Source organism: Sorex araneus, chromosome 6 (assembly GCF_027595985.1).
Source record: "Sorex araneus isolate mSorAra2 chromosome 6, mSorAra2.pri, whole genome shotgun sequence".
NCBI lineage: Eukaryota > Metazoa > Chordata > Mammalia > Eulipotyphla > Soricidae > Sorex > Sorex araneus.
The window spans coordinates 93457312-93484576 of record NC_073307.1 but is presented as its reverse complement, the minus strand read 5'-3'; the positions used below and the strand labels follow the sequence as shown (position 1 = coordinate 93484576).

At 43.5% G+C, this 27265-nt stretch overlaps 1 protein-coding gene across 1 annotated transcript; it reads left to right on the top strand.

The window, feature by feature from the left end:
* Positions 1-507: 507 nt before the first annotated feature.
* LOC101559056 (apolipoprotein L2-like) lies at positions 508-27028 on the top strand. The gene is made up of 4 exons (XM_012933203.2): positions 508-529; positions 783-909; positions 3174-4021; positions 26898-27028. Exons 1-4 carry the CDS (start codon positions 508-510, stop codon positions 27026-27028), a joined length of 1128 nt encoding a protein of 375 aa, XP_012788657.2.
* Positions 27029-27265: the final 237 nt, after the last annotated feature.

Sequence of the window (27265 nt, the reverse complement as noted above, 5' to 3'; positions counted from 1 at the left end):
GTCCTACTCAGAGCATGGGCCGTAGCTAATGAGGAAATATGGACTCATCATTACCACATCGTCATGCCATCATTGTGGTTACGATCGAGGAGTAAACACAACTGCTCCCAATCCACCACAGTTCCTAGAACACCCCCTCCTCTCCTTCTTCTTGGCTGCACTGTCTCTATAGCTCACACATGGCTGTCTCCCTGTCTGTTTCTTTGTGTCCCCACTGAAGGACACAACAACCGATGACCACGGGAAAGAGCTGCAGTGAGTCGGGAAAGTGTCTTGATATAACAGGGGCAGCTACAGGAGACCACACACACATCAGGCGAAGTGTATTTTAGGATCTGTGGCCCTCCTGCAGGGAAGTTCCAGAACCCTCCCTCACTACCTGCTGTGAGCTTGCCAAGGCCCGAGCTGCTGACATTCAACCCAGCTCTGTGTTTCTCCTCTCCAAGGGTGACGTCCACAAGGAGGCAGACCGTTAAGTGCGGGGTGACACCAAAACTCTGAGACACCATGAATCCAGAAGACAACCCAGGTAGCTGTCTTCTAAGAATGCCAGGTTCTTCTTATCTTTCATATACGTTTTTTAATGGTGGTTTCCATCAAGGATAGCAATCTAATCGCTATCGGGGCTTCAATACACGTAGTGGGGTCAGCAGGGATTAGGAATGACTTTATCAGTAGTGCTCAGGGCACAGCTGCTCAGGAAGAGAAGCCTGGAGCCACCTTGGGCTAATATCAAGGAAGCGGCTCCTCAGACTTCTAACCTTCTTTGTTCTTTCACCTAGGAAAAAGCAACTTTATTGAGAACACCATAAAGTATATCCAGGCCTCACTGAGCCCGGAAGATGTGCAACTTCTGCTGAAAGATAATAAAGTCTGGGAAAAAATAGTGACTGAGGCCGAGCTGTCCAGGTACCTCTGAAGTGGGTGTTGTAGTGTCATTTATCAGACCTCCTGAGCTGTTTTTTTTTTTCTTTTCTTTTCTTTTCTTTTCTTTTCTTTTCTTTTCTTTTCTTTTCTTTTCTTTTCTTTTCTTTTCTTCTTTTCCTTTCTTTTCTTTTCTTTTCTTTTCTTTTCTTTTCTTTTCTTTTCTTTTCTTTTCTTTCTTTTCTTTCTTTTCTCTCCCCTCCCCTCTTCTCCTCTCCTCTCCCCTCCCCTCTTCTCCTCTCCTCTCCCCTCCCCTCCCTCCCCTCCCCCCTCCCCTCCTCTCCTCTCCCCTCCCCTCCCTCTCCTCCTCCCTCTCCCTTCCCCTCTTCTCCTCCCCTCCCCCCTCCCCTCCTCTCCTCTCCCCTCCCCTCCCTCTCCTCCTCCCTCTCCCTTCCCCTCTTCTCCTCTCCTCTCCCCTCCCCTCCCTCCCCTCCCTCCCCTCCCCTCCCCTCCCCTCCCCTCCTCTCCCCTCCTCTCCCCTAGTCTGGTAAGGCAGTGTGACTTACTAGACTCCCTGACGAATGGAAGGCGTTCCTTCCAATAATACATGAGATTAAGTCCTCCAGGTCACACTTACTGGCAGCGACTGGCCTCGACATAAGAAGAGATAAAACCTACAGGGACAAGTGAGTGGTTCTGGGCCAGTGGTTTGTCCACCCTCTCCCTCACTTCTGTCACCTGTCAATGATGTTCTGATTAAAATATAAGCTACATGGAAAGTACTTAACATTATGACTAGCATCTGGGAAATCTCAGTTAATATTAACTATGATAAGTTGGCTGGGAACCGGCAGAGGAACCCAGGTGTGTGTAATCCCATCAACGGCCAACATCCAGAGACTTAAAAGCAAGTTCCCAGAAGCATGCGGCCACAAAGCGGCTGTGCGATATCTTATAACATACTTTTCCTTCTGGGAGAAACTAGCAAGCTACTGAGAGCTTCCTGCCCACATGGGACAGCCTCACAAGCTTCCCATGGTGTATCCATATGCCAAAGCCAGTAACCAGCTGAATCTCATTCCCCTGACCCTGAAAGAGCCTCCAATGTGGTATCATTGGAGAAGAGAAAGGCTTCTAAAATCTCAGGGATAGGACGAATGTAGAGGTTACTGAGACCACTCGAGCAACTCGACAATCAATGGGATTTCGTGATTCATGTTTCGTGAAGTTGGTTGGGAAGAGACAGGAGCCTGATCTTCATCCTGGAGATGAGACCTGAGCATTTGTCCCTTTGGGGACAGACAAGTCAGAAAGTTGGGACATAATCAGCATGTTTCTGGGGATTCTGGCTAGAGCCTTGTTTGTCCTGTGAGATGCCCTAGGAGGGGAGCTGGGATACTTCCTAACTCTATCCCTTCTCAAATCTGGGACTTGGCTTGTACCATGGAGAGTGATCTATTTCATCTGTCTTAGGAGATGAATGGTTCAATCTGATTAGATCTTCACGAAGATCTTCAAGTGGGGTTGTAGGTGAGAACTAATGACCAAAGCCCTGTGCAAAGGCTCAAGGTGATTTGGACAGGGTTAGAGCCCTGCCAGGACTGAACAGGGCTGAGTTCAGGTTGGAGGACTGATAAGATTTGGGCACCGTGGTTAGGTGTCCAGGGCAGTGGGCCATCAGGAGGCCATAGACAGAAAGGACAGAGGCCATTTCTTCTCTCTGATTTTATTCCTCTCAGTGCTGTATGTGAAGGGCTGTGGGTGATTGTTTTCTCCACAACTCCTGGGGATCTGATCTGGGATGTTTCTCACCTTTTTTTATTCTACATAAACTAACCCTTGAGCCAAGGAAAGGCAGTGTGACTTACTAGACCCCTGACGTCATATTTGTCATAATTTTATGTGACATTGTGGATGCCACATATATTTATATATATGTATATATGTACACACAGACATATATATATATGTATATATATAGGAATTTCAAAATGGTGATGTAGGGTTCCTATTCCACAAGCCCATGATGTTGACTGTTGAGGTGCTGACTTGCCTTGGGTGAGGGTTATCTGTACAAACCCCTACCATTTAGGAGCATGACATTTTTCTTATTTATTTATTTATTGATAAACGCGGCAAAGAATGCAATCAATGCATTTGATGTCTGTGGGATAGTAGAGCTTGTGTTGATAAAATTCTTCAGCATTAGATTGACGATAAAATCTTTGTGATCATGCAGAAGAGACCTTGTCCGGCTCATTTTACAGATACTCAAACTGCTTGTTGATCACCTACCTTCACCATTACAGGGACGAGGCACGGGCAATCCTTGAAGGTCTGAGAAAGAAGAACCACACGGTCGTGGAAGTGAAAAACCAGCATCAACAAGAACAGAAATACAGGGACAAGTTTCTGAAATTATATCCTCTGGTGAAAAGGGATGTCGAGGTGCATATAGCACAGCTCCGTGCGCTGGCAGACAAGGCCGACAAGTTACACAGAAAGTGCACCATCTCGAAAGTGGTGGCCAGTTCCACTGGCATCGTCTCTGGCATCCTGACCATAGTTGGCATCGGTTTGGCACCTGTGACAGCTGGGGTGAGTCTGGTGCTGTTTGGGGTGAGTCTGGGGCTGGGGACAGCATCTTCTGTGACTGGTGTCACCACTAGCATTGTGGAAAGTACGAGCATGGCATCCATAGAATCTAACGCCAATAATCTGGTATCAACTGGAATCAATCCAGGGAAGGTATTCCATGAAGTTCTAAAGGACAGCGACTCCCAGATGGATTCCTCAGAAAATAGTTTTTTCAGAAGCCTGGAAGACATGGCGAAGAACATCCACACCATCAGATTACTCAATGCCAACCCTCACTTAGCAGCGCAAGCCACGTTACTCATGAATGCGGAGAGAATCTCAGTGCAAAGTGCCCGGGTGTTGCCAAGAGCTTTGGGGGGCGCTGCTCTGGCAGTGAGCAAAGGAGTGCGGATCTTTGGTGCAGCCACTGCAGGCTTATTTATTCTGGTGGATGTGGTCAGCCTTGTGCAAGATTCAATAGACTTGCATAAGGGGGCAAAGACAGAGTCCGCGGAAAAGCTGAGGCAGCGGATCCGGGAGCTGGAAGGGATGTTGGAAAAACTCAAACAGATCAAAGAAAGTCTGATGGGGGACAGATGTTGTGACACCCAGAAAAACTCACACGTGTAAGACAAAGGTATGGCGATATTTTGTTAAAAGGAGGTAGAGGATTAAAGAGAGCGTATGGAACTGAGTGTTAAGGAATTTGATTTTCCTGATGATGAGCACACTAGGAGGTGTCATGTAGCAGTCTGTCAGGTCTATGTCCAGAAGGAACATGGAGCTTGGGATTAGGGAAGGGAGAGGTGTAGGATGACCCTGTTTATTTTTCACAGGAAAAACCACTGTTGGCACAATTACAGAGGCTTAGAGCTGTGAGAAGGCTCAGCATGAGTCCTAAGGGGTGGAAAGGGATGAGAAGAAAGCTGAAGAGTTGGAATAGTTTTATTATGGAGAATAATGTTGACTCATCTGTGGACACTTTCCATGGTTTCACATTCCAGAAGGAATTCATTCACTGGGGTGGGCCCTCACCCTACCCTTCCAATACATCTTTGTCTTCTAGAAGGTTTCATCCTACCCAGTTATGACTCCTCAGTGACGGTGGTGGTGATAATGACGACAGTATGTGAGTGATGACAGCTAAGTGGGTGGAACATTTGTCAAATCACTGGTCATCTTTGGGGCCATGGAACGTGGAAAGCCCAATGGAGTGTCAATGAAATTTCAAATGCTGTATTGGGACAATAGTTTGGGGGAAAAAGAAGAAAAACTAATTAAGATGTTAGCATGGGTCCAAGGAACTTTCCATGTCACTTGCGGTCAAGAGGAACAAACTTGCTTAGCCTTCGTTCCAGTATCAGTTGGGAGAAAGTGGAGTGCTGGACTAGACATTCTAGCTTATTCTCCCCATCTGTGTTAATCAATTGGTTAAATAAACACGATGATGCTGATCTGTTATTGTTTTTATGATAGACTCATCAGGGTCCTAGATTGATGTACTCATAAGACTTCTCAAAATCAGAAGGATAAGTTTGCCAGTGTCAGAGAAAGTCAACAATAAATGGAGAGACAGGGAGAAGGGGGGAAGGGTCAGGCAACAGCATCTTAATCCAAGTTGCCATCATATTTTACTTATACTTTGGCAGATCTCTTTCCTGTGGGAATCTTTCTATTTTTCTTCTGGTGCACTGCCCATTCTCCATTCTTGGGCAGAATTATACACAAGACCATTTATATCCATTCTGTTTATTTGTTTTGGGGCCACACTCTGCAGGTCTTAGGGTTTATTCTTGGCCCTGTGCTCAGGGATCACTCCTGGTGGTGCTCAGGGGACCACATGCAGTGTCAGGGGTCAAACATGCTCAGCATGCCTGCATGCAAGACAAACACCTTGACTGTTATACTATCTCTCTGGCCCTTATGTATTTTTGGTGGGGGGCAGTTATTGAGTCACATCTCCATTGTGAGACTTCTTGTTACTGTTTTTGGCATATTGAATATACCAGAGCTTGCCAGGCTCTGCCAATCGGGCGGGATACTCTTGGTATCTTGCCAGGCTCTCTGAGAGGGACGGAGGAATCAAACCCAGGTCGGCTGTGTGCAAGGCAAATGTGGTACCCTCTGTGCTATCACTCCAGTCCATTTCAATGTACACATTTCAATGTACCAAGTGCAAATGGAACATACCCATTAATATAAAGTTAATATTCAACAGCAGAGATCTGTATCACTATTTGATTTAGGTTTGTAAGTCATAAATAAATGTCAAAATTCTGCTGTCTAGAAAAACCAAAAAGCCCAAGGGCGTTGAGGTTATTATAAGAAAATTAAAATTATAAGAAATTCAAAGAAAAATATGAAAAAGTACACAAGACCTAAAACATAAATATGTTATCAGTGATCCAACAATGATGGAAAGTTATTATTCACTGCCACAACTGAAAAGAACTAAGTCTCTAATGCCTATATTAAGGATTTTAATGCATAAAGCCCTTAGAATCCTCCTTCCTAGTTAGATTCTAGAGGCAAAAGTCATTACAAGATTGCTAATTTCAAACATTTTATGACCTGGAAGAAAAGACTTGGAAGGGTTTAAGGCATCATCTTAAGTGGGCATGAAAAGTCAGGTTTAATTGAATAGTTGACTTATGTGTAAAAACAACCAACTTGTAAATGTGTCATCATAGAGTAAAAATAACCCGAAGTGTATATAAAATACAATTAGCAGAAACATAATCATGGAACAGAAAAAAAGGAATAGTTTTTGAAACACTTAATGACCTGAAAAAATTTCTAAGTCTGCTGTGAAAAGTATATCTACACAGACCTAACGGATTAGAGGAATGGATCTTTACCATTATGATAGATAATGTTCTTGTATCACTTGTAACATTTGTCATCCCATTTTTCATCGATTTGTTTGAGCGGGTGCCAGTAACGTCTCCATTCATCCCTGTCAAGGGCTAGTGTAGCCCAATGGTATCTGCTCACTCCAGGAACCCTAAGAGCCTCAAACCATTCATTCAGGGTCTTAATGAAGAAGTCTGACCATCTTGTTGGTGGGTGGTCATGAGGTCTTTTTACGTCCCATGGAATCCAGTCGGTAACCGCTCTAGTCCAGTGGTCGTCTCTAAATCGCATTACGTGTCTAGTCCATCCGATTTTCGACTCCTTGGCAAACGAGACAGCATTCCTGATTCTTGATCATGCATGGAGGTCAGAACTCCGGATTCCTTCTCTCACTTGAGTGAAATGTGATACTCCTAGCATAGCTCTTTCGATTCCTCTTTGGGATACCCGAATAGAGTTCTCATCCTGTTTTTGTAGGACCCATTATTGTAAGATAATGTTCTTATTTAATTAAAATCTTTCAAATAACCATTTTTTAAAACATGTAAGTATACATGTCTCCCAACCCAAAAATCACAAGATGAGTTGTCAAAATGAAAACACTTCCTTAAAGAGGGGGCTATAAGAAGTCTGGCAAACATTTCAGATTTGCAACTGAAACAGGAGAAAGCTTATTTGCTCATTTCTACCCTACTAATTCAACTGGAAGAAATGTAAGTCATATAAAATGTTTGTACCTAAAGTCAGTAAAAGGAATGTTTGAACTCAGAATCTAGTTAGGTGAGAAACCAGATCTCTAACTGGGAGAGTATCATTAGCCATCCACCCACCCCCTTTAGCTTCAAATAGAGATTTTCTAAATCCTTATTGTGAATAACTGACTAAAAATTCTCCAGAAAGTTTTCCTTAGAGGAAAGTGTGTGAAAATTGTTGTATCTACCTTGGAGTCATCATGCCCCTGTATAAGAGATCACTAACGTTATTATAGGTTGAGCCTTGTAAGACTCAGCAGATTTATCAACTGAAATTCTACAGATGATCGAGCCAATGTTTTGAATGAGAAAGATCTCCAAACAAGAATAATCTACCTAATTAGGTTATTATTCAAATTCAAAGGGGCGATACAAAGCTTTCAGACAAGTGACAGAGAAACTTATGTACACTAACCCAGCTCTAAATGAATACTAAATGGTCTTCTCAGAAAGGCAAAGAAAGCTTGCCTGGAAGCAGTAATACTCTTTTTTTTTTTCAATTTGGATAAGTATAACTATTTCTTTGAAAAGATAACTGCCCGCCATAGCCATGCCACGGGACTCTGCTCCAGGCTGTTTCGCTCAGGGCGCCCCAGAGGGATATGGGTGAGAGGCCTCCCTGGCCCAAGGGACTCAGCCCCAGCAGTTCAAATACCTCCAGAACCCAACTGCTGCCATGCTCCAGGCCTCTCCCCACACGCTTGGGCCGAGCCTCACACATGAGTGAACATATTCCTGGACCACGCGGCCACATTCACAGCTACAGGATACATTAAGACACTACCTATCCATTCTCCATAAGTACCACACCACATTTGATAGGGTTCAGATAGTAGGCAACAAATCATAGAGGGAAATATGCCTAAAACAGTAACAATAAGTCTCTCAATGAGAGACGTTACTGGTGCCTACTCAAACAAATCGATGAGCAACGGGATGACAGTGATATATATATATATATTCATATATATGTACGAAAGCTCACATCACTCAACTTTTTACAACATGTTAGTGATATCCTAAAGAATGTCTTAATGGCCCCTGCCAAAATAGAACAATCTTCACATTGCTTCCTATATTAATACTTTTTTGTAAGCATTTTCAGCAGTTCTTCATAACAGACAATAAAAATATATGATTTTGGTTGTGCTTTGGGACAGGGCTTGGGGCTTGGGATGGAAACATCATAAATTTGGTGGTGGGAAGATGTAATGGTGGTGGGATTTGTGTTTGAATATTAAATGTAATCAAATATTGTGAACTACCTTATAAAAGAAAAAACTTAACAAAAAAAGAAAAGATAACTAAAACAGGTAAATCCCATATGCTACTGTGAGAACTAGTATATCTTTTTTTTCTTAGCAATAATTTTCTTAAAAGAGGAAATATGGGGAAGAAGGAAGGTAGTAATGGGTGCTAAACTTGAGACTTGTTTTATTTAAATTTAAGTAAAGGAACTTAAGACTCTTAATGTAAACTTCATGATAATATCAGGACAAAAATATTTAGGAGAAACAAATAAGAGACAAAAGACACCTAATCACTAGAACAACAAATGTCAAAGTATATGGTGTTAGAAATAACAAAAGGCCAAAGGAACAAAGGCAAAGTTCACAAGCATTTAGAAAAATTGCACTGACAATATGGACTTTTATTTTTAAAATATCATTAAACATCAATAGATTGAGCTCACCAAAGTAACAAAGTGGCCAGAAGATCCAGAAAGAAAATTTAACCTTCTACAGCTCACAGGAGACATGTTTGGATTTTCATGATAAACAGGTTCAATGCAAATGCTTAGAAATTAACAATACAGGTAAATGGTAGCCTTAAAAAGGGCAGAAATGGCTGTACTTAGACAAAATAGATCTCGAAACTAAAAAATGGTAATTAGATTCAAGGATAGAAATTATTTTTTGATTAAAAGACCAATTCATCAAAAGGACATAATACTATTTATTTATTTATTTGACTTTTTGGGTCACACCCAGCAATGCTCAGGAGTTACTCCTGGCTCTGCCCTCAGGAATCATTTCTGGCGGTTCTCAGGGGAGCATGTGGGATGCCGGGGATTGAACCCGGGTCAGCCGCATGCAAAGCAAATGCCCTTCCTGCTGTATTATCACTCTGGCCCCCATAATTTAAAATAAATGCACCATATGAAGTGACGTCCCAATGTATTAAGCAACGAACAGACCTAATGAGAGACATCAATAGCAACACTACAGTAGTAGGAGACCCCACTCACCCTTGGAGAGTTCAGTAGACCAGTGTTTGTTAAAGTGAGTTATGCTGCTCCCCTCGGTGCTGGCAGGATCCAGAAGGTGTGGCAGAAGTTGTATCTGGCATTTATGCAATTTCTATTTGTTTTCTTAAAGAATGCAGATTCCAAGAAGGATCACTGAGTAATTGTTTCTGAAAAGGGGTTGGTAGGCCAAGGCATATGGGGACTTCTGAAGTAGACAAAGAATCAAAGAGAAACCAAGGACCTTAGGTAAGACGTTGGGAGAATCAAGCTTTACAGCTCTTACCCCTTCTAGAAAGCCCAACACACATTCAACCCCAGGGTCAGTGAACGATTGTCCAGGATATCTGGTGAATATGTTGGTACAGAAAACAAATGTCAATAAGGTCGTGAAAATTGAAATCATATCATTCATTTCAGATTATTATGATACTATAAGAAAGAAATTAGCCACAGAATTCTAGAAGTAATCTCACACAACTGGAGACTAACATGCTATTGAATAACTATTTTCTCAACGAGGAAATAAATGAAGTAAAAAATATTTATGGAAACAAAAAAGACAAGATATGTCAAAGCATAGTGGATATAGCAGAAGCAGAACTAAAAGGAAATTCTTAGCAATACAGGCCTTATTACCTCAGGAAATAAGAAAATCTCAAATAAACAATTAACCTCACATCTTAGGGAACTATAAAAAATAGCATCTGATACACAAATTATATAGGAATAGATAATAAAAGTTGGAGCAGAAATAAGCAAAGTAGAAATGAAAAAGATAATACAGAACCCAGAGCTGGTTTTTGAAGGAATAAAGAAGATTGGCAAATTGTTAGCAAGATTCATGAAATGAATAGAGAGAAAGAGAGAAAACTCTAATGACGATTAGAAAATAAAGGAGATAAGTTGCAAAAGGTATCCCTAAAATACAAAGCGTTGTAAGAGACTACTATGAACAACTTTATGTCACTAATTTAGAGGACATAGAAGAAATAAATAAAAATTCAAAATCACACAACTTTCCAAGACTGAATCAAGAGAAACTAGACAACCTAAATTTTTTACAAGGAAAAACATCGAATTAATAATAAAAACTATCTCCCTAAATACAAAGGCCAGGCCAGGATGGTTTACTAGTGAGTTTAACCAAATCTTCAAAGTCGACCTATTATTGCTTTTCCAAATTTATTTCCAAAAATGGAATAAATAGGTGTTTTTCCAAAAATTTTCTATGAAGCCAACATTATCCTGATGCATAAAGCAACAGATAACACAAACTCTCTCTCTCTCTCTCTCTCTCTCTCTCTCTCTCTCTCATCAAAATCTGGTGATCCAAAGATCAATACATTAAAAGGTCAAGTGGGATTTACCCCAGGATCTAAGCATGGTTCAGTAGTTGCACACTAATTAATATTATATGTTTGCCATCAACAAAAAGAAAGAAAGAAAGACCCGGGCCTGAACTCCAGACCTTGGTTAGCTGCTTTGGGAAAGAGGGGCTTGGAATATCTACGTGAGACTCTAGCACTGTTTGGTTTATTTTGGACTATGTTTCTCTTCAGTTATCTTTCCCTCCATCTCCTCATGAAAGTATTGCAATCGGAGAAAGGAGAATCAGGAAAACGAAGTGAAACTCTCCTAAGATTTTCTAGAGCTTTCAAACCTAGATGGAAACAAAGGCAAATTGTTAGGAATCTGAGTGAAATGTTGACTCTGCAGAAAGAGCGTCTCATTAAGATAGATAGGAAAAGCAAATAATTTCTGAACTATGAGTAAATTCTCTCGATGACTAATGATGTGTGTCATCAAGAGAAAACAAGAGGGCTGAAAGGTTGGAAAGGTGCTAAGATACTTGCCGTACAAGTGGCTAACCCTGATCCAACCCCCAACAGTATATATGGTCTCTTGAGCACCACCAGGAGTGATCCCTGAGCACAGAGCTAGGAGTAAGTCCAGGTGTGACTCAGAGACAGAGAGAGAGAGAGAGAGAGAGAGAGAGAGAGAGAGAGAGAGAGAGAGAGAGAGAGAGAGAGAGAGAGAGAGAGAGGGGAGAGAGGGAGAGAGAGAGAGTGCTTGATTCCACAGTGTGGTCATTGAGTTTACTCTGAATGGCCTTGAATCACAAAAGACACTTTTCTATGATTTGGATCAGATGAACTATTTAGTGGGGAGTCTCAGAAAACAGGGTCCGTTCTAGTGGGTTTGGGTCCAATGATGTCAGGACAATCGCTATCAATGATCACTAAATCTCTGTAACTTTGAGACAAGAAAAAAGATAAAGCTCCAAGCTGAGTGTGAAATGTAGACCAGAGGTCTGAGGTCTGCTTGAGTTAACACAACAGTACATATTAGCGCTCATGTGTGATAGCTTGGGTGTTAGAACAAACATTTATCTGCATTTCAGTCCTGACTCACCATGGAGTAGAGCCAGAAAACACTTTCTGCGTGCCCCCACCTCACTCAATCCAGGGTACAAGCTTATAACACAACAAAAATATTCTCACCCAGGTCCCTTTGTGAAAATAACCTGTTCAGCCACTGTCCTGGCGGGTGGAAGGTCTATACTCAGTGATTGGTCAAATCAGCCCTAGTAGGTGTTTGGCTTCCGGTGTTTCATGTTCTCTGTGGAGGAAGCTCCTGCCACCTGCTCTAAGCTGGCGTCTGTGGACTTGCTGGAAACTTCCCTCACATCCCCCTCATTCCACCTCTTACCCAGACTCCACTGGCTCATGTTAGCTTTCCTTGTTTACCTTAGATTTCGATGTCAATCATTAGTGTTAGTTAGGGGAGATTTTCTGGGCTGGCCCAGAGATCTTGTTATCATCTATGCTTAAGAACATGAGAAGATCTGGTTCTGCCTAATTTTATTTGGATGTGGCTCATACCTGCTCAAGACCTAGAATTGCAGAAGAGCTTTCAGTTGAAGAAAAAAAAAAAAACAACAAACAACAAAAAACCCAGAGTAGGGGCTGGAGTGATAGCACAGCGGGCAGGGCATTTGCCTTGCACGCAGCTGACCCAGGTTCAATTCCCAGCATCCCATTTGGTCCCTTGAGCACTGCCAGGAGTAATTCCTGAGTGCAGAGCCAGGAGTAACCCCTGTGCAATGCCGGGTGTGATGCAAAAAGCAAAACAAAACAAAACAAAACAAAACAAAAACAAACCAAAAACCAAAAACCAAACAAGCATAAAACAAAAAACAACCCAGAGTAGCAAGAACCAAAAAGCAGATGTGTGTGTGTGTTTGTGTGTGTGTGTGTGTGTGTGTGTGTGTGTGTGTGTGTGATGCCCAACCTGGAACTCCTGGAAGGGGCCAAGCCAAGTTAGCCAGTTACCCTCATGGGGTATCTCCCCCTGATCTCTCCTCTGGAGGCCATGGCCCATGGCTGAGGGGATGCCCCAAGCTTCTTGCTGCCACCAAGTGACTCTGTAGCCGGGCTAGGCGAGCCAGCCCCGGGAGTAGAGCAGAGGTGATAGAATGGAAGGGTCACTAGCAGGGCAATGGAGGGCAGCCATGCTGGAAGCTTCTGGACCTCTCTGCTGCCCTTTCAAGCCTCCCCCTCGGATCATGCGCTGGGCTCTGCCAGGGTATATGGAACACAGAATTGAACCTGATTTTCCGCCTCCCCACCCACACTTGTATGACCCAGAGCACCTTTACTTACCCTCCCCTGCCTGTACCTGGGAGTACGCTTTCTCTGTGGTGTTCAGATATCAAAACTTGTCCTATCTGGCCTGGCTTGAGCCGAGCCCGTGTCACCTAACTGCTGACCTGTCCCTTCAAACTGGTCCTTGTTGACTGCAGGCGACAATCTCCCCTCTCTTTCCACGGCATTAGGACACATGAGGACATTAGGACACCTGACCTCTGCTCCCAATTGGAAGCATCTGTTTACAGGTGACTTTGCAACTCTCCTTCTGCTCTTAATACCCCCTGCAGAGGTCTGGCTCAGCAATTTTCCACCCTGACTCCTTAAATGGTTTACATGAGGATCCAAATGCCACTTGGTGAACTCAGCACTACAGTTGCCTAAGAGCTTTCAGCTGAAAAAAAGAAAATAACCCAGAGTAGCAAGAGCCAAAAGCAGAGGTGTGTGTGTGTGTAACTGTTCCAAGATTTTGCGTTTCTACTTAGCTCTTTAGTAAAAAGACCTGGAATAGCTTGATTTGTTAGGATTTGTGTTGAGATGGGCTCTTTTGTGTTTGAATTTGCATCCGAAAAAGATTTTGGGGATTAATCTCTACTTTGTTTCTTTTCATTAATGTGCTAAATTCCAGTTGGGTTTAGTTTAGTGTTTCAGAAATTAAATTTTATTTAATTTAGCTGTAAATTAATTAATTAAATCAATTTATTATTTTAATTTAAATAAAATTAATTAAATTTTATGTAATTAATCTGTAACTCTTCTTACAGATATGATGGATCACTACTTTTATTTCTTATGGTTTTAAACCTAGGAAATTAGAATTTGACCTCTATAAAATCAAAGCCAGTAAAATGGTAAAGAAAACTGAATACAAAAAAATTTTTTTTGTAAGGCAAGCCATATAAGTGAAAATATTGTGTTAAGAAAATTGTTTCCCATGACATTCTTCAAAGAAATGGATCAAGCAATCTTAAAATTCATATGGAACAACAAACGTCCAAGGATAGCTAAAACAATTCTTGGGAAAAAGACAATGGGAGGCATCACCCTCCCCAACCTCAAACTTTACTACAAAGCAGTAACAATTAAAACAGCATGGTACTGGAACAAAGGCAGAGCCGTAGACCAATGGAACAGGGTGGAATATCCTTACACACAACCCCAAATGTATGATCATCTAATCTTTGATAAGGGAGCAAGAGATGTGAAGTGGAGCAAGGAAAGCCTCTTTAACAAATGGTGCTGGCACAACTGGACAACCACATGCAAAAAAATGGGCGTAGACCTTGACCTGACACCATGCACAAAAGTCAGATCAAAATGGATTAAAGACCTCAACATTAGATCACAAACCATAAGGTACATTGAAGACAAGGTCGGCAAAACCCTCCACGATATTGAAGATAAAGGTATCTTCAAAGGTGACACAGAACTAAGCAATCTAGTATAAACAGAGATCAACAAATGGGACTACATTAAACTAAAAAGCTTCTGCACCGCAAGAGATACAGTGACCAGAATCCAAAGACTATCCACAGAATGGGAAAGGATATTTACACAATACCCATCAGATAAGGGGTTGATATCAATGGTATATAAAGCACTGGTTGAACTCTACAAGAAGAAAACATCCAACCCCATCAAAAAATGGGGCGAAGAAATGAACAGAAACTTTACCAAGGAAGAAATACGAATGGCCAAAAGGCACATGAAAAAGTGCTCTACATCACTAATCATCAGAGAGATGCAGATCAAAACAACCATGAGATACCACCTCACACCACAGAGACTAGCGCACATCCAAAAGAACAAAAGCAACCGCTGTTGGAGAGGATGTGGGGAGAAAGGGACCCTTCTACACTGCTGGTGGGAATGCCGTCTGGTTCAGCCCTTCTGGAAAACAATATGGACGATTCTCAAAAAATTAGAAATTGAGCTCCCATTTGACCCAGCAATACCACTGCTGGGAATATATCCCAGAGAGGCAAAAAAGTATAATCGAAATGGCATCTGCACATGTATGTTCATCGCAGCACTGTTTACAATAGCCAGAATCTGGAAAAAACCCGAATGCCCTAGAACGGATGAGTGGTTGAGGAAACTTTGGTACATCTATACAATGGAATACTATGCAGCTGTTAGAAAAAAGGAGGTCAAGAATTTTTTATTTAAGTGGATCGACATGAAAAGTTTCATGCTAAGTGAAATGAGTCAGAAAGAGAGAGACAGACATAGAAAGATTGCACTCATCTATGGCATATAGAATAACAGAGTGGGAGACTAACACCCAAGAATTGTAGAAACAACTACCAGGAGGTTGACTCCATGGCTTGGAGGCTGGCCTCACATTCTGGGGAAAGGGCAACTCAGAGAAGGGATCACCAACTATAATGTAGTCGAAGGCCATGTGGGAGAAGGGAGTTGCGGGCTGAATGAGGGCTAGAGACTGAGTACAGTGGCCACTCAACACCTTTATTGCAAACCACAACAGCTAATTAGAGGGAGAGAACAGAAGGGAATGCCCTGCCACAGTGACAGGGTGGGGTGGGGGGAGATGGGATTAGGGAGGATGGGAGGGATGCTGGGTTTACTGGTGGTGGAGTATGGGCACTGGTGAAGGGATGGGTTCCCGAACTTTGTATGAGGGAAACATAAGCACAAATGTGTATAAATCCGTAACTGTACCCTCATGGTGATTCACTAATTAAAAATAAATAAATTTATTATAAATAAAAAAAAAGAAAATTGTTTCAAGAAAAATAAGAAAACTGATTATTTCTAAAATGGGAAGGAACTGTATAAAAGACAAAATATTAGAAAATGCAATTAAAAGACCATTAGACCTTCAAACCAAACCAAACTTTAGTAGTATAAGATGCCATTCCTTTCCTCTAAATTATATTTTCTCAGAAATTGTACAAGGATACAACTTTGGAAAGTATATCATAATACTTTGTTTTGACTATCTGGAATATATGTGTGTGTGCGTAAATATAGCAGAAACCTCTTTAAAAGGTTTTAAACCTCCAAAACTTGATTAAAACAAATTTAAAAAATTCATTTTATGGATTTCATTTCATGCCCAAGATGATCCTAATTAATGGTTTCCCTGACATTGTGAATTGGCCTTGAATGCTGATTAGAAACTAAAGTTCTTGTCAGATGCTCAGATGGGCCTACGACCTGGCAGATGGAGGGCGTTAAGTGACCACACTCTGATGTCCTTAACCAAACCGCATGGAAAACAAACGAACAAAACCATAACAAAACATAGGAATTTGTTTTTTGTGGGGGGAGGGGGTTTGGGTCACACCCAGTGATGCTCAGGGGTTCCTCTTGGCTCTGCACTCAGCAATTACTTTTGGCAGCGCTTGGGGGATCATCTGGGAAGCCGGAGATCCAACCCAAGTTGGCCGCATGCAAGGCAAACGCCCTCCACACTGTACTATTGCTCTGGCCCTGGTTCTAATCCTGTACTATTACACTGGATTTTGTAGGGGACCCCACTGAAAACAAAACCCAGAGAGACCAGCATTTACCTGCTAAGGAATGTGAAGTTACAGCTGCCCCTAACAGCAAAGATGCGCATTCCTGAGGAAAGCAAGGAGGCACGGAGGAATCTAAGACCAGAATCTTGTCTGGCACGAAGTATGGAACAATCTACGGTGAGGACTTGAAGACATTCATTGCTGAAGGTCTGGGGGGGGGTGGGGAAGAGGAGGGAGACATTACAAAGAGAAGGAGCAGCCCGAGGCACAGTTATACATGGGATGTTATCAGAGAAATCTATGAGTTTTCAAAGGTGTTCGGACCAAGGCAATTGGGTACATGGAGCCAAGACAGGTCTTGGAGGATCCATCACGAGGATACTGAGGTTTAAAATTAATCCCTTGTTAAACCCTTTTCTTCTGTCAAAGAGTGTATCCTTCAATAACCTCTAGGAAGATGACACGGTGAAAATTTCTGGTCACTATTTCAGGAGACCCTGGGCATAGTGCCCAGCAATGGGAGGACTCTGCTCCTTATCTGGCCATGCAGTTGAGTTGGGGCAGTTGCCCAGTTCCTTCCTTCTTCTACCAATCACCTACAAAAAACAGGCTAAGCCTACAGGCATGAACCTACTCATTAAGGATAAAGGTCAAAGGTTGCAAGAGCACCCTGGGGAGACTCAAAAACAGAAAGAGAGAAAAAAGAGGAAGGGAAGGAGGGTGGGAAGAAGGGAGAGAGAGAGAGGAGGCCAAATGTCAGAGATTGAAAAGGTGCAAGAGGATCAAGGGTGCAGATTCCCTTAGCTTGGTTTGGGGTCACGGGTTGTCTCTGCGTGTTCTCTCTTTTGCCTCTGTGCTTTGGTTCTTGGTCTTTCTGTTTCTGAGTTCAGAGATTTCCCTGGGCCCCAGAGTCAGGCTATTCAAAGCAGATGGAAGAAAGCTTTAGCCACCCCTCCTCTCCCACTCTCTAGCCCCAACTTTGCAGGACCTCTTCAGCTGACTTTCTTTGTCTTTCATTGACTGGTGCAGTTAGAAAATCACTCCAACAGAATGACCCAGAAAACAATACCTAATATTCAGGCCCTCAGATGAGATGCTGCAAGGTCCAGAGGAGGGAAGGGACAGGAGGATGAGGGAATTGCACTGATAACTGGTGGCAGAAAAAGCATTTAAGACTATACTACAGGAACCACAGGTGCAAAGATAAAGATTTTCTTTCTTTCTATATTGTCTGATATCCAAGTTGTGGGTCTGAAAAGGGATGCACACCAGGGAATTCTGGAGCAACTTATGAGTGAGAAATTAAGGAAAAACTTATGACTTAACCTATGGTTTGGAGCCCCTGCCCCCACCCACCCCTTGCCCCACTGCTCTCGATGGGCCTGCTACAAAGACCTATCAGCTCCCCATGTTTACTTCTTCCTCCTCACAACATGGGGTTGGTTGTTTTACATAAAAAGCTTAAATCTTCCAAAGCTCTTATATAATGGTCACTGTCACTGTCATCCCGTTGCTCATTGATTTACTCGAGCGGGCACCAGTAACGTCTCTCTTTGTGAGACTTATTGTTACTGTGTTTGGCATATCCAATACGCACGGGTAGCTTGCCAGGCTCTGCCGTGTGGGCTCGATACTCTCGGTAGCTTGCCGGGCTCTCCAAGAGGAGCAGAGGAATCGAACACGGGTTGGCCGCGTGCGAGGTGAATGCCCTACCGCTGTGCTATCGCTTCTCTCTGGGAGGCGGCTCTCCCAGTCCGCTGCCCGGGTTGGGGGGTGAAGGGGGCCCTGGTCCCGGGCTGCTCACCCAGCCGGGGTAGCCCAGGCCATGGGGTAGACGGAAGAGGAAACGAGGGCCAAGACAGTTGATTGATCAGTTGCCGTTTATTCCACTCTCTCCACACGCCTGTTCCAGTCTCTCTGAGCTCCTCATTCTAGTCTCACACTGCCCCTCATTCCCGTCTCCTCCTGTCTCTCCTGCTCATCTCTCCACGCTCCATCTCGCAGCCTGGGCTCTCTCTCTCCTCTCTGGATTCTGACTCTCACTGCTTCTCTTCCTTCCTAGCTCCCATTCCTAGATCTCCACTCTCTGGATTCTGCTTTCTTCTTCACTAGTCTCTCCACCCCTACTTGTCTCTCTCCCCTGGCTCTCTGGGCTACCCACAGTCTGGTAGCAAAATCAACATAAGAAACCCCTTCCTGAGGGCCCACCAGGTTCAAAGGAAATACCATCTAGAGGCATTCCAAAGCCCTTCCTGACTGCCTGCAGGCAAAATACCTCTTAAGGTGTTTTTCTCCTTTTCTCAGCCCAAAAACTCAATCAGCATCTTAATACTAGTTATTTTTGTATGGACACAGTAAGAGATACATTGAGGCTTGCAGGGCAGCTCTGCTGGGAACGTATTGCCACAGACTCAGGCTACAGCGCTCAGGCCAGATTAATCATTCCTACCCTAGCAGGGTCCAAATTTAGTTATTACTTTTGGATCATGACAGCACTTGTCCATGACCAAGCTCTTAACTTATAGTAAAATTAGGCACTTTGACCAGGCCCATCTCGATGCCAGAGTAGTAGCACATAACTCACTGATTGCCCTGGGTCCCTCCCATCCCTCGTCGGGACCCTGCCTTTGGAGGTGCTAGGAAGTAAGCTGAGGCTTAGGTCAAGAGAACAGATGCTCAAGAGGAAAATATCATGTAGAGTCAAATGACTCCCAGGTTACAAAAGCATAGCATTTACTACTAATCTACCCATGCTCATACAAAGGATAAGGCTCTGAATAAACTATGCAAAGGACTCAAGGAGAAGAGAAAAACAATATTTACAAGTCAACAGAGTACAAAGAAAGAAGTTACAGATAAACACAGAGGAAAGGGAGCACTGTGATGGGAACAACCCAATAAACCTAAGCTTACCTGAGTCTATGTTATCCTACAGTTACCATTTCGAAGAAAGCATTTGGAGGTCCAGTGGTAAGAGCAGTGAGTTTTTTGTTTATTTGCAACGTGGATCAGAGGATATTGGCTCATTAATAGAATTCATTACTTTAGTATTCCGTGGAAGGAGTTGACATACACTACAGATTAGAGACAGAACAAGGCATTGTTAGACCAGGCCGAGATCTCCCCCAAAGGAATCACACGAAGATAAGTTGCGATGCAATAGGCAAAGGGTCTTTAATGGCTAACTCGAGCTAGAGCCCCTGTCCAGCTCACCGACACAGTGGCAGCTTCCTCAGAGTGAGTGGCCCTGAGCCACAAGAGCACAGTGTATTTATCTTCCAGCATTACATCACAGGAGCTTTCTGATGGCAACGGTCTAGGGGAACTTTTCAGTTACTTGTTCTTTTTAATTGGCTGTGGGATGGGACAACTGTCAGGGACTTTCCTGGTTACATCTGATTAGTTGCTCTGGATTGCCTCGCCACTGTAGGGAACCTAAACCTAGTTACATCATTTTTGGGAAACTGATGTCAAGTTTAGGCAACCAACACTTTGGTCTAGCCAGGCCACGTTCTTTACTAAGTCTGTCATGGCGTTGCCTTGGACTCGCCTCTCTTTCAGCATAACTGCTTGCAACATAGCCTGAGAAAGAACAGTGAGGGTCAACTTGTGGTTCTTTAAGATAAAGACACCTCATCAGTGTTTTAGTCTTAACTTGGGAACTATCTGGCTGGGGCACGTTCCAAAATGTCTGGGATGTATGAATTTCTGCATTGAAATGAATTTCTGCATAGAGGACTTGTAGAAAGAAGTCTTGGTCCTTTACTTTACTTACCTCCACATTGCACTCCTCACCTGTGCATGCCCTGTGATCTTCCAGAGAGACCCAAGAGGGGGGAGTTGTATTGCACACCACATTTATTTTCCACAAGTGTAGTAGGGCACGAAGTAGGTAAACATTATTGCTTGAATTTCCCTAAGACATAAAAAGAAAACTGAGTGCCATACCACAGAAAGGGAGGAAAGTCAGCAGGAGACAATGGCAGGTCACTAGGGGTACACAGCTTGAGTGCTGTTATATGAGTAATCTGAAAAAGGACACTTGGTATTCTGTATGCAGCACGGCCCACAAGCCACTCTACCCAGTTGTCACCAAGTCCAGCCAGGGCCACATAGTTCGTGAGATCACTTTTCTAGTTTGTGTTCCCACCTCTGAAAAGTGGGGGAGAGTAGGGTTTAGTTCAAAATAGTGGCCATCAAGATCCAGAGACTCAGAAATAAAGCTCCCAGAAGAGAGCAACATAGGCCTCAGCTATGGGTGAATCTGCTCTCTAATCGTATTCTAAATTTTAGAGTTCCTGGAGTACGAGGCCACGAATGCTCTCAGACTCTACACCACTGATGGACCAAGAGTAGCACACAACATTTGATGGGGTTTAACAAACATGTTAGTAATCTCTTATACAAGATCTTAATAGCTCCAGGATGAAATACAACAATCTTGACACACTTTCCTCTAAGGAAACTTAATTGGACCATTTTTAGTGGATTATTCATGACAAGCAGTACAAAATTAATTGTTTTAGTTCTGTTTTGGGGGTACGGTTTGGGATCTGGGGTGGAAACATTCAAAATATGGTGGTGGGAAGGTGCAATGGTGGTGGGATTGGTGTTTGAATATTAAATGTAATAAATTATTGTGAACAGCTTTATAAAAATAAAATAAAAATAGTGGCCAGGGGAGTTACCAGAGTTACTTGAATTTTAAGTCAATGGCTGCACCTTGGGGTTTAGTGAATAAAGCTAGCAGGGGGCCCTCTGAGGAAACAGCATCTGTCCAGGACACGTATTGATTGAGTATTCAGGGGACTCTCTAGCCCTCTGCTGGGATAATAGAGTCTATCCAAGTGTACCTTCCTGCCCAGTGGTGTGGTCAGTAGGGCCATCCATAGGAACCAGGTACACATAGTCATGACATTTACTATGGGAAGGGTGACTCCAGCATGCAAAGAATTATCTTGGTACCCTCACCTATCAGTAGAAGACAAAATGGTGGCATCTGTGCATTGATCTTTGGGAACTCAGTTGTTGGAGTTGATGAGCAAGACTGAGCATCCCCTTGAGATATTCAGGTTTCTAAAGAGAAGAGAAGAGAAGATTCCTGCCATGGGCAGCAGCGGGAGGAGGAGCAGGCCATGTGGAACCCAGCAAGGTGGATCACACCTGAGCTTTTCACTTTCCCTATGGTGTGTGGGCCCCCAGTGGGTTAGGGACTAATAATAGTTGAGGGGTTTGGTCCAGGCACAACCCACTGCCATGATTTTTCTGACATTCATATTAGTTTCTTCATCTCTAGATCACATGGCCTTAGAGTAAGGACCGCCTCGGTGATTAACCAATGTCAGGGCAGAAGGAAAACTGCAAATGTGACTTTGGTCGTTCATAGACAGAGAGTACAAAATGCAGAGTGCTTTTTTTTCCCCTTTTATTTATTTATTTATTTATTTATTTATTTATTTATTTATTTATTTATTTATTTATTTATCTTTTTGGGTCACACCCGGCGATGCACAGGGGTTACTACTGGCTCTGCACTCAGGAATTACTCCTGGCGGTGCTCAGGGAATTATATGGGATGCTGGGAATCGAACTCGGGTCAGCCACATGCAAGGCAAACGCCCTACCCGCTGTGCTATCGCTCCAGTTCCCCAACTTTCTATTCTTTTTGTTTTCCTGTGTAAGAACAAAATAAATAAGTGAGATGGTGGCGGGTGGCAGTGGTCTCTCTCTCCCGCCCTCCACGTGTGTTTGGTGGTCATGAGCAGCTTCTGTACCTCGGCCAGATTCCACTGCCAACAGACTCATGAAGGAGGGAGCAGAACAGCAAGGCTGGTTGGTGATTAGTTGCCGTTTATTCCATTCTCTCCATGAGCCTGTTCCAGTTTCACTTGACTCCCCATTCCAGTCTCACTCTGCCCCTCATTCCAATCTCCTCCTGTCTCCCATGCTTGTCTCCCTGTGCTTCGTCTCACAGCCTCCTGCAGCCTCCATCTAGCCCCAACCTTCAAGCTTTGGGAGTAGCAACCACACAGGTGAGGCAGCACAATCAACATATGCAAAGGCCCTTACTTCTGGGGAAGCTCTTCTAAAGATCTCCTGCAGCCAGGAGATCCCCTCAAAGACAACTAGGAGTGTGTTTCTCCTTTCCTTAGTCCAACAACCATTTAAATATTCATCTTAATTCTACTTCTAAATTATTAGTCATTTTGTATGGACATAGTAAGAGATACATTGAGCTTGTAGGGTGGCCCTCCTGGGGACATCTCACTATAGATCTCAGACTACAGTTCTCGGGCCACATTAATCTTTCCTAATCCTAGCAGGGTCCTAGTCCAGCTGCTACTCTTTGGATTATGACAGAATTTGTCCATGACCATGCTCTTAACTTATAGTTAAGTATTATGGAGCTTTGGCCTGGCCCATTTTGATGCTAGGGTAGCTCATTGCTTGCCCTGGGTCCATCCAGTCCCTCATTGGGACTCTGCTTTTGAGGTACTAGGAACTAAGGGCAACTGAGGCTTAAGTCAAGAAAGCAGATGCCCAGGAGTGAATATTATTCGGAGTCAATTAACTCCCAAGTTATAAAAGCATGGCATTAACTGTCTTTTTGTGTCTATACAAAAAGGACATTGCTCTGAAGTAAACTATGCAAAAGGTCATAAGGGAAGGAGAAAGCAGTATTTCACTTACAAATACAAAATCAGAGATTTCTGAAGAATTTGACTTTACAAGTCACAGGTACTGTTTAGGGGAAAATAGTGATTAACTGGCTGGGGAAGAGAACACAGAGAAGAGATTAAAGATAAACATACTGGAATGGAAGTGCCTCAGGAACACTGTGAATGGGTGTAACTCAATACACCTAAGCTCCCTGTGGCCAGAGAGAAATGACATACCAATGTTATCCTACACTTTCCAATCGATAGGCAAAAAGATATAAAATTCGAACAAGATTAAGTGGAATATTCTCAGGCCTGATATTTTTGACTTCTTATAATGAGGTCAGACAGGAGTGGGACGATGGGGGTGTGAGCTCCAGGCTTTTAATTATGGTGTAATAGTGAGTTCTTGAGAAAGGGTGAGCTCGGTGAGATAATGTTCCCCTTTGTTTCACCTGGTATATATATACTGAGGTTATGTGTGGGTATTCACAGCCACAGAGACGGGACACCACTGAGAAGGACTTGATCCATTCCCGATACCCAGAGGAGGATTCCTTGGTAAGTTGGGGAGAGAGACCCACTATCACCAATCTGCACACCCTCACTCTCACAACACGCGCTCTAAGGAAGGATGGAGGTGACTATTTGTGGTATGTTAAGAAGCTCATGGAGGTTAATTAAAGGGCCCAAGGCCATAGAAAAAACAGGCGCAGAGGACAGACCTGGATCCAGGTCCGCATAACTACTGTTCTGAAGAGAGAGGGAGGAAGATGATTTTTAAGTTCATTTATTTTTGGGGGTCAATACCCAGTGATGATCATGGGCTATTCCTGGCTCTGCACTCAAGATTACTTCTGGTGGTTCTGGGGGACCATATGGGATGCAGGGGATTGAACCTATGTCGGCTGCATGCAAGGCAAATGCCCTCTCCGCTGTACTATCGCACTAGCCCCAAGGGGGCTGTTTAGATGGGTTCAAGGATTCTCTAGAAAACGGGCTTAAACTGGTCCTGTCTGCTAAAACACAGGTGGACCCAGGAGATGCATGGATATTGATATTGAGATATTGAGAGACTTATTCCTCACCCCCATCCCTGTGCTCTGTACACCTGAGACCCCAGGTGTCCTGCTGCTCAGTGTTAGGGTGCAAAGATTTTCTTTTCTTTGCAGGAGCCATACCCAGGAGTGCCCCCTAGCAGTGCTCAAAGGACTGTATATGGTGCTGGTGGGCCAGAAATTCAAACCAGGGTCAGTGGTATTCAAGACAAATATCTTAATCATTATTGTCCAGCCCCAGCAGATGATTTATTTAGAGACACAGGAATCAGGCTGTCCCTGAGACACAGTAAATCCAGGCTTGTTGTCACCCACCCCGTGTTGGGGCATCTCTCCTGCCAGGGGGGAAATTGAAACCCTAGGAGGGGATTGACTCTCCTCAATTTGTAGGGGGAAGAAGGAGCAGGGTGATGACTGGGCTATGATCTTCTGGTCTATGTGAAGAGTGTGGGTGACGGGAGTGAGAGGCAGACCCACGGACCCCCAAATCAGTAAGATATCTAGGTTAAGAAGGAAAGGTACCTTGTTGATGTCCCCACACGCTCCATGTTGGAAGAGTTTCAAGCAGAAACGCTGCTGCAGTCCATGGCAACACACACACACACACACACACACACACACACATATATATATATATATACATATATATATATGGTATATGCGGGGAGAAACCTTTGTGTTATTAACACCCCCCATCATTAAATATTGCACTGGAAAGTCTAGGGTGGTGTCTATGTCAAAGACCCCCTCCCTGGCGATGACTGTTCAGACCACTCACCCATTTTGAAACCCTGTCTTCTGTTGATGCACAAAACAACTCTCTGTACTGGATGTGTGGGGAGGGGATTGGGTGGCGGAGGGCTCTGGTTTGCTTCCTGGAGTATTGCAGAGTTGGAGACTTCCTAATTGAACGTGCTTTAATTTCTAAGTATTCCTTGCTATCCTTAATTTTTAAGAGGTCAGATAGATTTATTTTTCTCCTTATGGCTTCTGAGATTCATCTTACTCCAAAAGATCTTCTAGAGCCTCCGCCAGAGCCCAGGATTCAGAGCAACACACAAAAGAATATTTTAGCATCCTTGACCCACCCAGAGGGAAACCAAATCTGCCCCCCAAAGCTTCCCCTTCCACTGTGCCCTGCTACCATCGCTTTTTACAATGAACCCCAAACTCTGTTCCTCCTCTCCAGGGTGAAGCCACATCTCTATCTACCCACCGAGTGTGAAAGAGACTCCAAGACTCTGAAGCACCATGTTCCCAGGTCAGCATCTTCTTTCCCTCCCTCCCTCCCTCCCTCCCTCCCTCCCTCCCTCCCTCCCTCCCTCCCTCCCTCCCTCCCTCCCTCCCTCCCTCCCTCCCTCCCTCCCCTCTTTCTCTTTTTCTCTCTCTTTCTCCTTTCCTTCCTTCCTTCCTTCCTTCCTTCCTTCCTTCCTTCCTTCCTTCCTTCCTTCCTTCCTTCCTTCCTTCCTTCCTTCCTTCCTTCCCTTCTTTCCTCCTTCCCTCTTTCCTTTCTCTCTCTCTTTCTTTCTCTCTCTCTCTCTTTCTTTCTTTCTTTCTTTCTTTCTTTCTTTCTTTCTTTCTTTCTTTCTTTCTTTCTTTCTTTCTTTCTTTCTTTCTTTCTTTCTTTCTTTCTTTCTTTCTTTCTTTCTTTCTTTCTTTCTTTCTTTCTTTCTTTCCACCAAGTGGTGCTCAGGGCTTACTCCTGACTCTGCATACAAGAATCTCTTCTGGTAGTACCCAGGGGACCATATGCTGTGCCAGAGATTAAACCCAGGTCAGCATATGCAAGTCAAGTGCCTATCTCTCCCCATGAAAGAAAAATTTAAAACCTAATGGGCCTTCATTGTAATATCAAAGACACTACTCATGGTTGGCTTGGATTGACTCCTCTATGCTTGCTGGCAGGTAGACTCTTATCCTGTTTGAATCTTGAAAATAAAAATACCTCTTTTTTATAATGTACACACACACACACACACACACACTTGTTCCTAGTCTCATATCCTCAATTCCACCATTTCCAAATCATTGAAACCTATAAGTTGTCTAGTCACTCACTTTATTGTCAGCCTGGCCTTGAGCAGATCCTTAACTGAGACATTTTATTGTCATCACCACATTCTCCTCACTGAACAGGACTAGCCTTATTTTTCCTGTGAATATGGAAGCACTTGTGTGCTGCCTTACTGCTGTCCCAGGGTGCATACAGGCTCCTTCTCAAGGATGATAGACTCTCCCTTCTTTAACACACAGAGATACGAAGGTGAACTTGTGAATTCTGGAAGCTGGGAGTCCAAGATCAAAGTGCTGACAGGGTTGTGTCTGCTGAGAGCTCTCTTCCCGAGGAGCAGACAGCCACCTTCCCATCTGTCCTCACATGGTGGCCTTTCCTCCCTAGAGACAGACAATGAAAGAAGTTTCCTCTTCTCTTAAGCCTGTGGTCTTTTCAGAAGAGGGACTCAGGCATCTGACTCATTTCACTTCTCTTACCTCTTTAAAGACTTGTGAGGTGTTTGTGTATGTGTGTGTGTGTGTGTGTGTGTGTGTGTGTGTGTGTGTGTGCATGTTTGTGTGTAGGTGTTGGGGATGAGAGGAGAGGGGGTCAGAACATTAACATGAAGTTGAGGGAGTGGATTCCATCAATAGGACCACAGGGGGCATTATTCTTAGGATAATGCACAGGCAAATCTTGTACTGATCATCAGGGAAATTCTACCCCTGCATCGGACTTTAAACTTTGCTCTTTCCATGCAGAGAGCAGCAACTTTGTGGAGGACACCATCCACTACATCCTCAATGCTCTGAACAGAGAGGACCTGAAATTCCTCCTGAGTCAAGATGAAGAGTGGAAGAAATTTGTGGCTGATGCTAATTTGTCCGGGTAAACCTCTGGGGGCTCAAAAATGTCACTTATTCTGCAAATTTGGACTGATTTTCCACTTACCCAGTCCACTTCCTCCAGGCATTGGGTTGGGGATAAGATTTTCACTTCTCTTCAAACCTATTCTCTGTGGGGACTATGCCCTCAGAGTTAGCTGCCAACAATGACTGGCCTGGAGTTGAAAAGAATGAAAATTTCATAGAAATGGGCTTCTTGGAATTAATTGAATGAGAAGGTTGCC